Genomic DNA, 12666 nt, shown 5'->3' with positions numbered 1-12666 from the left:
CATGGATCCAATTCGATTACCAAATCGCCAGTATCTTCTCTGCCAAGATCAAGGGACACTTCAATACCCGCTATACTCATCTCTCCACTTAACAGCGTGGAGATTGAGAGGCTCCTTTTAACAGAACAGGGAGTTTCCACTTCGGCACAATTCATCTTGTTAGAATTCAGGAAACTCTCAACGAGGGAAAATTATAGCTATAAATGGAAACGTTACTCTACCTGGTGCACTTCCAAAGTGTAACACCATTGGATTGCTCACCTGAATTGCTCATTGATTATCTTCATACACTATATACAGCTGGTCTAGCAACGTCATCCTTTAGAGTTCATCCCAGTGCCATAGGGGCATATCATAGACCAGTTAACAATCTTCCTATATCCAATCATCCCTTACTATCTCATTTCATTAAGGGCTTAACTCACCTTCGTTCTCCGATCTCTAAGCCTCCAGTTCCATGGAACCTCAACATAGTTCTGGAACAGCTCATGCTTTCCCCGTTCGAACCCATGGACTCGGCACATATTAAATACCTCACAAGGAAGGTTGTGTTCCTGGTTGCAGTAACATCAGCATGAAGAGTCAGTGAATTACAGGCCTTGGTCCATTATTCGCCATACTTGCATGTTCATCACCAGAAGGTAGTTCTCCTAACTCACCCATCCTTCCTACCAAAAGTGGTTTCTCAATTCCATCTCAATCAGACCATGGAATTACCAACCTTTTTCCCTAAACCTCACGCAAATGATAGGGAAAAATTACTGCACACACTAGATTGTAAAAGAGCTTTAGCATACTACAAAGAAAGGACAAACTCTGACTCATGTGTTTCTCAACGTTTTTTGTCTCTTTTGACCCAAAGGCACCTGGACTACCAGTGGCTAAATGCACCATCTCCAGCTGGATAGCGCAGTGCATCAAATTCTGTTACGACAAACAAACTCCAACTACATTCAGAGCCTAAAGCTCACCAAGTCAGAGCAGTAGCAGCCTCATTGGCACACCTAAAGAATGTTCAACCCATAGACATTTGCAAGGCAGCTACATGGTCATCGCTTCATATCTTCACATCTCACTACTGCCTTGATCAACAGGCAGCCACTGATGCGAAGATAGGGCAAGCAATCCTGCAATCTCTATCCTCCTATCAAAGGTGACTGCCACACTGTCAAAGATCACGTACAAACATATATATCATAAACAATGTGATCGGGAGCTTTGGACTCCCATGACAGCATGGTATCGACGGGAAAAAGCAAGTTTGCTTACTGTAAACAGTGTTTCCGTAGATAGGATGAATTAGCCATGCTGACCCACCCTCCTCCCTGGCAGTCACCAAGTCTTCGACTACACTAAGGCTTAATCACAGACTGAGGAGATTCCGTTACTTTCCTGTGCAGGAACACATGCGCAGCCGCAGAGAGCAAAGCTCTGAACTCTGCTTTGACAAGCTCCGCCTCCCGGACCTGATTGACAGATCCCATGACAGCATGGCTAATTCATCCTGCTATCTACGGAAACACCGTTTACGGTAAGCAAACTTGCTTTTATAGCCCGCATTTATCCAGTGTTCAAAGCAGGTAACAACAAAACATACACAAAACTATAAAACAGAATAATACAAGCAAAACATCGATCTGACCTGTGACATATCACTTTAGAATCATTCTGCTCTCTGAGTTCGGACAATTGGCAAGGCACATCTACTAAGCTGCTATCTTATCTCCCTTTTATAAAATTTGCCAGAGGCCTGCTTTCAGGAAATTCAGAGATGTCTTAGTATGAATTGTGTATGGTACAGGATAAAGCAGAATTATCTTTGCCAGCAACTTTAATTCTTGGTTGAAAGGTTGATGTAGGGAGGTGGTTTGGGGTATACTGGGGACTGAAGCCACACCTGTGTAGACAGGGGATCTGTAATAGCAGGAATGGCTTGAGTTCATATAGGAAAAGTACTACAGTAAATGCAGTGTTCGGTCATTTACATTTAAAACTATGCTTTTGGGGATGGAGGTGGGTGACTACAGATTGCCCACCAAACCAAGTCTATGAGGAAAACTGGGTGACTCGTAATGAGATGAAACTTACCAGAGGCATTTGGAAGCAGGGTTGTGGTTTGGAAGTATGCACACTTCTTGTATTTGAATTTCAGACACATGCGCGTACCTTTTTTCTTTTCGGGGGTGGGGGGAAACTACCTTCACAAAATAGCAAGTGTAAATGTCTGGGATAATTTTTAAATTGAAAGTACATGCCTATTGTTCACTTGGCACATATGTGATCAATCTTAAAATCACACCTAAATATATTATCTGAAGAGCTTCTCAAATAGGCAGATTAACAGTATATTGATCAGCCCTTTGACATCGGCACCCTCTACCGAGTTCATTGAGGATAAAGCAAGTTTCTAGCCTTGGTGACCATGTTGCTTTTTCCTGTCCTAGTCCTAACTTTGTACTGACTTTCCAGCTGTGCCTGTTCTGTTGCTGAAATCATTCTTTTCTGGTTTTCAGGAGACTGAAGAGATTTTAGCTGATGTTTTGAAAGTTGAAGTGTTCAGACAGACGGTGGCAGACCAAGTGCTGGTAGGAAGTTACTGTGCATTCAGCAACCAAGGAGGACTGGTGCATCCCAAAACTTCCATTGAGGACCAGGATGAGCTGTCCTCTCTGCTCCAGGTCCCACTTGTGGTATGTCTTTCACTACCCTCTTGCTTCTTCTAACATTCAGTTTGTGCAGATTTTTAAAATTGTGATTCATTATGTGTTCTTCAGCCTTGGCGGTTCACGGGGTGGGGGGGGGGGGGGGGTGGAGGCAGGCCGGCCGGCCACAATTGTTCTGTGATTTAAGCGTGGAAGCCACTATAGAATAGTTTACCTTTTAATCACTTTATATATAGAGGTGTGTAAGCATGACTTGCATATTGTTACCCAAGCAACTAGTTATCTTGTTTTAGCAAAATACTGTTTCCTACGTGTAGACAGTTGGACTCAGGACCAATGGGTTTATGCTCCCCTGCCAGCAGATGGAGATGGAGCAAGCTGACATCTCTGTATATATAACCCTGCAATGACCCCAGCCTGCCAGTATTCTCAGTCTCCAACAGATGGTGGACGTGCATCTCCCTACGGGGATTGCTTTGAGCTTTTTGAAAGGAGAAATGTGCAATTCTAAATTCAGGAAAAGAACTCCTTTGGTGATAGCTAAAGGTCCCTCCCCCAGTTGAGAATTCCCGAGGTGATTTCCGTGGTCCCTCAGAGGTGTGCCTTGGTCTGGTAGCTGGGTTTCCCAGCGTGGACCTACTTGCTAGTTCAGCTGAAAGGCAGCGGGTGCAGGAGGCCGAGCATGGCAGTGACGGCAGATGCCCTCACCCCTGCAGCCGGAGACCATTTCTGTAATCAGCCGGTAAGTGCTGAGCTCAGGTAAGGTTTAAAAAAAACAACAAAAAAACCAAGAGAAAGTTTTACCTGAATCAGAGACAATTAGAGGGATTTCAGGACTTCCTTCGGTCTCCTTTCTTGGCACATGGGCCAACGTTCGTTCCCACTTCCGTTGGGGAACTGGGTAGCCTGATGGGTTGAGCGGCCACTGGTGAGCTAGGCCCTGCACTTAAGCTTTTTTCTCGCATGCTGTGTGGAAGGCAGCAGCGGTTGTTTTCGCGTGCTCTTGTGCATGTTCTACCCTCTGTAGGTCGTCTGTGTGCACAGTGTGTCTGCTCTGTGCATGCGTTGTGTGCTGTTTTTGGGTGCGCTTTTTACACGCACAACCTTTATTTACGCGCTTAATTTGGTGCACAGATTGTGTGTGCGCGCCTTGCCACGCTTTCTTCTAGGTGCTTATTTTTGGGCGCAGTTCATTTTTGAGCATGAGCCATTCCAACGCACATTTACCGCAGCGATTTCGCTGGTAAGCAAGAAGCCTGAGCGTCTTCCTACTTGTGTTGCCTGTCATATTAGGGCTTTTCAGCCTGACCTGGCTTCTAACCCGTGTCAGTCCTGCTCAGACACTCAGGGAGAGTCGTCTTCATCAGATTTTTCTAAGCCTGGCTCTTCCCATTCTGATGATGGGTTGTCACGGCCTTGGCTGAGGGGATGCCAGATCTTGGTTCTCCCTTGACTGGCTCCTCCACTGGCGAGGGCAGTTCTGTGGGACCAGCTCCAGTTCCTTCTAGGCTTGGTCTGGACCCAGCTTCTTTTTCTTGGGTGCAATTTTTTCAAGGCTTACAAGGCTTTCTTCAGGCGCTGTCCTCCGCTTCTCCCATTTCTGTCTGCTCGGACCCTCTGCTGATGGCTCCTCCCTCTTCCAGTCCTATGCTTAAGCTCCGGGGCTCGCCTCTGCTCCCTAAGGGTGTTCCCAACAGGAATCCGGATGGCCCTGATGATGAGGTTGATCCTGATTCCCTGGAAGATGGGGAAATTCCTCCAGGGCTGGAACTTTACTGAACCATGTTGTGGTTCTTTCATAGAGATGAATTGCCAGCCCTGATTTCCCAGACCTTGAAACTGGGTGTTCCTGGTTCGGATGCTATGTCAGAGCCAAGGAATTATCCCATTTTGGTTTCCTTACGTAAAGCCTCCCCCCACCCCCCCCCACCCCCCCACTCCAGTGATGGATGCCATCCAGGAATTGATTGATCTGGAGTGGGATGCCCCAGAGGCAAATTTTACAGGGGTTGAACATTGAAAGGCCTGTACCCCCTGGATCCGGCTGTGAGAGAGTGTTTACGTTTTTCCCAAAGTGGATGCTCTGGTATGTGCCGTGTCTAAGCGGAGGACTATCCCCGTAGAAAGAGGAGCGGCCTTGAAGGATGTACATGATAGAAGGATTGAGGCTATTCTTAAGCAAGCCTTTGAGGCAGTGGTGATGAATTTGCAGATTGCATTTGCAGATTGCCACCTTGTTGCACCCTAGAGGCAAGATGTTGTCTGCTTCTCTCTCAGGAGATTGAGTCTGGAGCGAATTTGAGTGTTTATGGAGCCTGCTGCCAGGTCCGGACCTCAGTCAGAAGAGTAACTTCGGTGCTGGTGGCCAGGCATCAACTCTGATTGTGAAATTGGTCAACTGACACAGCTTCCACTTTTGCCAAGATGCCCTTTAAAGGCTCATTCTTATTTGGGAGTGAGTTGGAGAAACTGGCCAGTAAGTGGGGCGAGTGTCTGGTGTCTCGGTTGCTGGAGAATAAGAAACAGTTATAGCGCCCCTTTTGGTATGAGGGGTCATTTCTGGGGTTCCAGGTTCTTTTGTCCCTACAGAGGGACAAACTTTCTGGGGAATCTGCCTTTTGGTAGGACTCGGTCCTTTCGTCCCTGGCAGCCCAAGAGAGGAGCAGGCTCGGTTGGTGGACCTTCCCGAGCTTCCCAATGAAGGTTTGCCGATCCCACCTTCCAAAACAGGAAATAGGGGGACATCTCTCTCTTTTTATCAGAAGTGGTCGAAATCACGTCAGACCAGTGGGTCCTGGAGGTGATATGCAAAGGGTTTGCACTGGAATTTCACATTATTCCTTGGGACGTGTTCATGGTGTCCCCTTGCCACTCCCTGCAGAAGAAGCAGGCAGTAGAGTTCACGCTTCAATGGCTCCTCAGACTAAAGGCTGTGGTTCCGGTGGCCATTTCTTAAGAAAGTATGGGGCAATATTCCATTTATTTTGTTGTGCCCAAAAAGGAGGACTACTTTCGTCCCATCTTGGATCTCAAGAGGGTCAACCGTCACTTGAAGGCGACTCATTTTCGAATGGAAACATTACGCTCTGTAATAATGGCAGTGCAGTTGGTTGAATTTCTGACCACCTTGGATCTATCAGAGGCTTCTCTTCATATTCCCATCTGATTGAAACACCAACGCTTTCTTCGCTTTGCGGTGTTGGGGTGCCCTTATCACTTTCGGGCTCTGCCTTTTGGTCTAGCCACCGCTCCCACAACATTTTCCAAGATTATGGTGGTGGTAGCAGCAGCCTTGAAAAGAACGAATTTTGGTGCACTTGTGTTTGGACGACTAGCTGATTTGAGCCAAGACTCAGGAAGAGAGCCACCTGGTGACACATAAGGTGATCTCCTTATTGCAGGAGCTCAGTTGGGTGGTGAACCTGACCAAGAGCAATCTTCAACCATCCCAGTCAGAGTATCTGAGGGTCTGGTTTGACACGTATGGGACAGAACAGAGTTTTCCTACTGGAAGTTGGGATCCAGAGACTGATGTCTCAAGTGCATCAATTGATGAACACCATACATGCAACTATGTGGTCCTACCTACAGGTTCTCGGCTTGATGGCAGCTACCCTGGAAGTGGTGCTGTGGACAAGGGCACATATACGTCCTCTTCAGCACTCTCTGCTATCTCATTGGAACCACAGTCTCATTGTTATGCGGCTCAGCTCCACTAGCCGATGGAAATCTGCTCCTGCCTTCAGTGGTGGTTGCAGGAGGATCATCTGAGAAAGGGAGTTCCCTTGTCCTCTCTGGACTGGTTGGTACTCACAACAGATGCAAGTCTCCATGGTTGGGGGGCTCTTTGTCTAGAGTTAACGGCCATGGGCTGCTGGAATGACGGAGTCCCACTGGAATATCAATCACTTGGAGACCCGGGCGGTATGGCTGGCAAGCTTGCAGTTCAGCCAAAGGCTGCGGAATCAAACAGTTCATGTGATATCGGACGACACGACAATAGTGGCCTGTATCAGTCGCCAGGGAGGAACTAAGAGCCAGCAAGTGTCACAGGAAATAGATCAGCTGATGGAATGAATGGAAGATCATCTGCAGATTATCTTGGCCTCTCACATTGCAGGAAAAGACAATGTAAGAGTGGACTTTCTCAGCAGGGAGAGTCTGAACCTAGGAGAGTGGGTGTCGCCAGCCAAGGCATTTCAGCTGATTGTGGATTGCATGGGACCTTCCGTTCCTAGACCTGCTGATGACGGACTTCTTCAAATGAGAAGGTTCCTCGCTTCTACAGTCACAGGAGAAATTCGTGATCCCTGGGAAAACTCTCATACAGGTCTGGCCGAAAGACAGATTGCTTTATGCCTTTCCTTTGTGGCCTTGCTGGGCGGAATAATTCGCATGATCAAAGGCCATAGGGGGGCTACTACTTCTGGTGGCACCAGACTGGTTCAGGTGTCTATGGTATGAAGATTTATGAAGACTCCTCATGGAGGCCCCTTCTTCATCTTCCACCACACATGGATCTGCTTCAGCAGGGACCGGTTCTTCACAAGGATCCGACTCAATTCTGTCTTGATTTGACCCTTGAGAGGGCTCGCCTGTTAAAGCCTGGCTATTCCTCTGTTGTGATTGCCACTTTACTCCGCACTCACAAGTTCTCCACTTCCTTGGCTTATGTGCATGTTTGTTTGGAGAGTTTTTGAGGCCTGGTGTGAGGAGTCTGGTGTTCTTCCTCGTTCAGTTAAGATTCCTCTCATTCTGGACTTTTTACAGGATGGATTGACTAAAGACTTGGCCCTTAATTCCTTGAGGGTGCAGGTTGCAGCTCTTGCCTGTTTCAGATGCCTGGTAAATGGTGTTTCCTTGTCGTCTCATCCTGATGTGGCCTGATTTTTGAAAGGAGTGAAGAATCTTAGGCCTCTTTTGAGGTTACTGGTTCTATTGTGGAGTCTTAATTTGATGCTGGTCTTCTTGGCGGGCCCTACGTTGCGACCATCCTTGTGGTCATATGTTCTGCGCATCATATTTCTGAGTTGCAGGCCTTATCTTGCTGGGAGCCGTTCCATCGGGTGACTCCTGTGGCATTACAGCTGTGTACTGTTCCAGCCTTCTTGCCCAAGGTATTCTCGGACTTTCATTTGAATCAGCCCATCTCCTTGCCGTCCCTGGATAAGGTCAAGAATGCGGAGGAGTTTCACCTCTTGTGCTCCTTGGATGTTAAGTGTCTTGTCGTGCGGTAGCTGGAGGTCTCGGAGTCTTTTCGAAAGACAGTTCGCCTGTCTGTTCTCCATGGCGTGCGTAAGCAGGGCGCTCCAGCTTCGTGGGCTACCATAGCTCGTTGGATTAAGAAGGTGGTCACGGCCACATATGTGGATGCTGGAAAGCCGTTGCCTACTCCAGGTTAGGGCTCATTCCATTAGGGCTCAGGCAGTGTTATGGGCGGTGGTTAGTCTATCTCCCATTGATATCTGCCGAGCTACGACATAGTTCTCCTTTACACACTTTTTTCCCAGGTTTCATCGTCTGAATGTGCAGGCCTGGGAGGATGCAGCCTTTGCACGTGCGGTGTTGATTGGACTGCAGGCAGCCTCCCACCCTGTTGGCGAGTAACTTTGGTACATCCCACTGATCCTGAGTTCATCTGTCTACATGCTAGAAAATGGAGAAATTACTTACCTGATAACTTTGTTTTCCTTAGTGTAGACGGATGGACTCAGCTTCCTGCCCTTGGCTGCCACATGAGTGTGTAAGTCCTTCTGTGGGGCTCTGGGTCCCAAGGGATTACTGGTAAGGATTCATCCAGTCCCTAGCTTATGATACCTAGAATCTTATGTGAGTTGAAGTATTTATGGTTGGTTGAGTACAGTTCTGGTTATCTAATTTTAATCAAGTTGTTTTGCTAGTCTGTCCACAGTAGCATTTGAAGAGAATACTGGCAGGCTGAGGTCACTGCAGAGTTACATATACTGTGACACCAGCTTGCTCTGTCTCCATCTGCTGGCAGGGGAGCATAAACCCACTGGTCCTGAGTCCATCTGTCTACACTAAAGAAAACAAAATTATCAGTTAAGTAATTTCTCCAATGCATTTGAAAAATAACTGCTAAATAATGCAAAAAAAATAGTTCTAGCTTTTTCCATTATTAGTGGACATCCTAAAGTGCTGATAGTGAGGACAAAAAAAAATTAGGATCAGAAAACCTGCCATTTTCTATCAAAGTATGCAAGCTGGACTTGGAGCACGTTAGGTTTCATGCCTTTTGACTACTTGTCCCTCACACAAATGCACATTAGGTACATCCTGTTTGTCTCGCTTAAATGCATGCATTCTCTCTTCTCTAGAAATGTTTGTCTTCCTGCTGGGTATCTACTCCCTTTTGCAGTATCTAGCGCTTTTTCTTGTTTAGGTCTGAGCCGACTAGTCCTGGTAGCAGCACTCCAGAGATTCAGGCCTGGCTTCAGTTGCATCCGGCTTTTTTTTCTTTTGCTTGTTTTGATTGAGGCATGTGTCTGCTTACCCTTGGTTTTATCCCCGTTTAATGTATACCCAGTTTTGAATGCTGCAATTCCTGGTAAATAAGTCTGAGGCATTTTCAAATCATTCCTTCAGGGATTCTGTTCATGTATGTAAGCTGCCAGAGGACTGGTGTAAAGCTCGTGTACCTGTTTTTTTGTAAGAAAGATTAAAACATGCAGCGAAGTAACTGTAACCCAAGGTAACAGGGTAGAGTGATAGGAGGAAATTAGGAACCAGTCTGAGCTTTTCTGACTAGCTGTTCCTTGTTAGCTCAGCTGTAAAGGGCGTGTTTAAGAACCAGATACTTGCAAGTTCAAGCCTGAGATCCTTAGCTGGAAAAATGGATTGTAGAATTGCTTAGTGGAGCCACCTCTGCCAGTAAACTTTATTTCCCTTCTGAGGAAGTTATTGGGAGCAACGATTAAGAAAGAGCTGGTTAAGTACACTAATGGCCAAGGAATAATTCAGACCATAGTGGCAGGAATGCATTTGACCTCCAGGGCAAGGGGGAAAGCGACTGCAGTTACTATAGTCTTCATTGGTGCTGTGAGTGGTTGTGGAGGATTTTCTCTTTAGTCCTTGACCAATGTGTCATCCAGGAAGGAACTTTTTTTTTTTAATAAAGAGGGAAGTCTAGGTGGAAAGAGATTCTGTAGCACAAAAAGTTCAGATGAAAGAAAACAAGTCCAATAAAACAGCTTTCTCAAGTCCATTGATCACAAGCTCATGGCCTTTGAATCTCTCAATGGGCCTACTAGTGCCTGGCTCAACCGGTGCCAGTAGAAAAGGTCACAGTGGCCAAAAGCAGCCTGTTTCTGACTCTAGTACCAGTACCTGACTTCTTTCTTTGCAGCAGACCAGACCACAGTAAAGCTGAGGGAACGTTGTGTTCCCTGTTCTTATGACTACCTCTTTCCTTCCCAACACTTCATGCTGCTTTTCTGGCTATCAAAAGTATGGCGAGAAGAAGGGCAGCTATGAGAACAGGGAATGGCGGTACTCCTGTTCACACTGTAATGTTCATGGAATTGGGAGTAAGAGGTGGGGGGATGGAGGAAAGACATGAGGAGGGTGAGAGGTGAGGAAGACAGGGAGACATGAAAAGAGAGAGAGGGGTCATAAGAGTGGTGAGAATGTATCCGTTTTTGAATTCAAAAGTAATTTGTTTAGGTTTGTTTATTAATCATTCCAACAGTTCAGAGGTTACATCCATCCCATTCTTCAAGACCAGTGTTGAAAAATGGCCCACCCCATTTGAGTTTGTGACCTATGCAACACAGCACACATGTCCCAGAACTGAGTAAACTGATGGACTCCTGAAGTTGGTGCCTTTATCGGTCTCCTTGTCTTGCAGGCTGGGACTGTGAATCGTGGCAGTGATGTAATAGCGGCAGGAATGGTAGTAAATGACTGGTGTGCATTTTGTGGCCTGGACACCACCAGCACTGAGCTGTCAGTTATAGAAAGCGTCTTCAGACTCAACGAGGCACAGCCCAGCACCATTGCTACCAGCATGAGAGACTCCCTGATTGACAGGTGAGGGATACGCGCAGAGTGACTGCTTTGAAACAAATGTCTGCTGTGAGTACTGCTTGTCCTATTGGAAGGCACTGCTGTGGGGAATCCTCCCCTCCTGGGATTAAGGAAAGAAGTTTGACCATAACATTATGGTCTGATAGGGTGGTCCTTGGTTGTTCACTGCACCATCCTTTCCCAAACTGGAGGAGCACAAAACATGATAGTTTTAATTGTTTTTATGTTTGGATCCATTGCTTCTTTCTGAGCAGATCAAGTGATTCTTTTAAGTGTTTTCTTGATTAGCAGATCTGTCTAGTTTTCTGAAGTCTGTTTCCTTTTTTTTTCTTTCAGTTTGACATAAACAAAGTTCTGACATGCATAACTTCTGTGGCACCTTAAATTCAACGTTTGTGATTGACTGGATGCCAGAAGAACATATTCAGTTATCGAACACCTGCTGGAAGCATCCTGCAGATAAACTGTGGTTTCATTGTGCTGCAAAACTAAAATGTGGGGTTTTTATCTTTTGAGGCACATAAAATAAGCCAATTATTCTGTGGTCACAAAGCTCTAGAGGAGGGGAGAGCAGTCATCCCAACATTGAACTTGTGCATCCTCAGGGGTCAAAGCTCACCAACCAATATGCACTTATATAGAATTGGTTTTATTACTAGTACATCTAAAGAAAAGAACAATATTAGCAGCCAATATAAAATGTTGGTTAATAAAATACTATTAAAAAATCCTTTGGTCTTTTATAGAATCTGAGATATCAACATTCATACCATAGAGCTGGCATTTAGCTGGTGATCATTCACCCCTGAAAGAAGCAAATGTTATCACATGAAGTGGGGTGGCCGCCTTCCCTTCTCTTGGAGCTTCGTGAATTCAGAATAAAAGACAGCTTTTGGAAAATGACTGCTTTATGTATCTCTTTGCCCTGCTTTCTTCTTCAGCTGGTTTGTGGGGTCATGTGTACTATGTTTATTTCCTGTGGCTGAGTGCCTCCAGTATTACTGCTGCACTTGCATGCAGTGGTCCTTTTGGATTTTATTTTATCTTAAAAAAAAATTGTAATTTCTGCTACAAAAACACCAGAAAAATCCATGTGTACATATTGGTCACATGGTGTCATTCACACAAAGAGGTTTAATTTACACAGTTTGAAACTTGTGAATTAAGTGACAACCGTCAAGGCTTCAACCTTGGCTGATAGACAGTAACCAGGATTGAAGCCTTAATAGTTGGTGATACTGCTGACAAATCTCAGACTTGTACTAATTTAATCCTTTTGTGCAGTAGTTTGCAAACTGGTCCTGTTGACTTTACAGCTAGTTGAGTTTTCATGAAAAAGCATGAGAGAAATGTATCTTCATTGTGGATATACGACAGTGATGATATCCTAAAAACTTGACTAGCTGTGCAGGCAGTTGGACAGGTGTGGGACTCCCCTGCCTTTGTGTGTATGCTAAAAGAAGGTAACAGGTCTAGAAGAACAAGGTTTATAGTAATGTAGTAAAGTGTTGTGGTTTTGTTCCTCAAAATCTTTAAGAGCTTTGTATTAACTAAAAGAGAAAATATACTGTAATCAGCACTAATGTCATTAAACTTACATACTCTACCAAAATGCTGTTTCAAAAAAATATTTTCTTGAACTTATGGGAAAATGTCTTACAACCCCACCACAGCTTCCAACTCTGTGTCCTAGACATCACCGGCATTGAGCTGTCAGTTACAGAAAGCCTCAATGAGGCACAGCCCTGCACCATTGCTACCAGCAGGAAAGACTCTCTAATTGACAGTCCCTCTCTTTTGCTATTAAGCTCTAACCCCCTTTTTTTGTCGTCTTCCTACTGCCAGATTTGATTTTCATTGGCTGAGGTGAGGGGCGGAATGGTGCTGTAACACAGAATAGGGCAGCCCTGTGCTACTCTGGGATCCTGCAACTTTCAAATAATACCTGTCCGACTCG

The 12666-nt window shown here is 45.6% G+C and overlaps 1 protein-coding gene across 5 annotated transcripts in view; it reads left to right on the top strand.

Annotated features, from left to right (window-relative positions):
- Positions 1-12321, top strand: part of EIF6 (eukaryotic translation initiation factor 6) — a 30483-nt gene extending 18162 nt beyond the window's left edge. For all 5 annotated transcript variants that reach the window (XM_029612097.1, XM_029612098.1, XM_029612096.1 and 2 more), the window contains exons 5-7: positions 2514-2690; positions 10531-10712; positions 11046-12321. In XM_029612097.1, coding sequence (XP_029467957.1) covers positions 2514-2690; positions 10531-10712; positions 11046-11055 — 369 coding nt within the window. In that variant the 3' untranslated portion in view covers positions 11056-12321. The remainder of the gene's footprint in view (positions 1-2513; positions 2691-10530; positions 10713-11045) is intronic.
- The last annotated feature ends 345 nt before the right edge of the window (positions 12322-12666 follow it).

This window comes from Rhinatrema bivittatum, chromosome 8, assembly GCF_901001135.1.
Source record: "Rhinatrema bivittatum chromosome 8, aRhiBiv1.1, whole genome shotgun sequence".
Taxonomy (NCBI): Eukaryota; Metazoa; Chordata; class Amphibia; order Gymnophiona; family Rhinatrematidae; genus Rhinatrema; species Rhinatrema bivittatum.
This window is presented reverse-complemented; position numbering and strand designations above follow the sequence as displayed.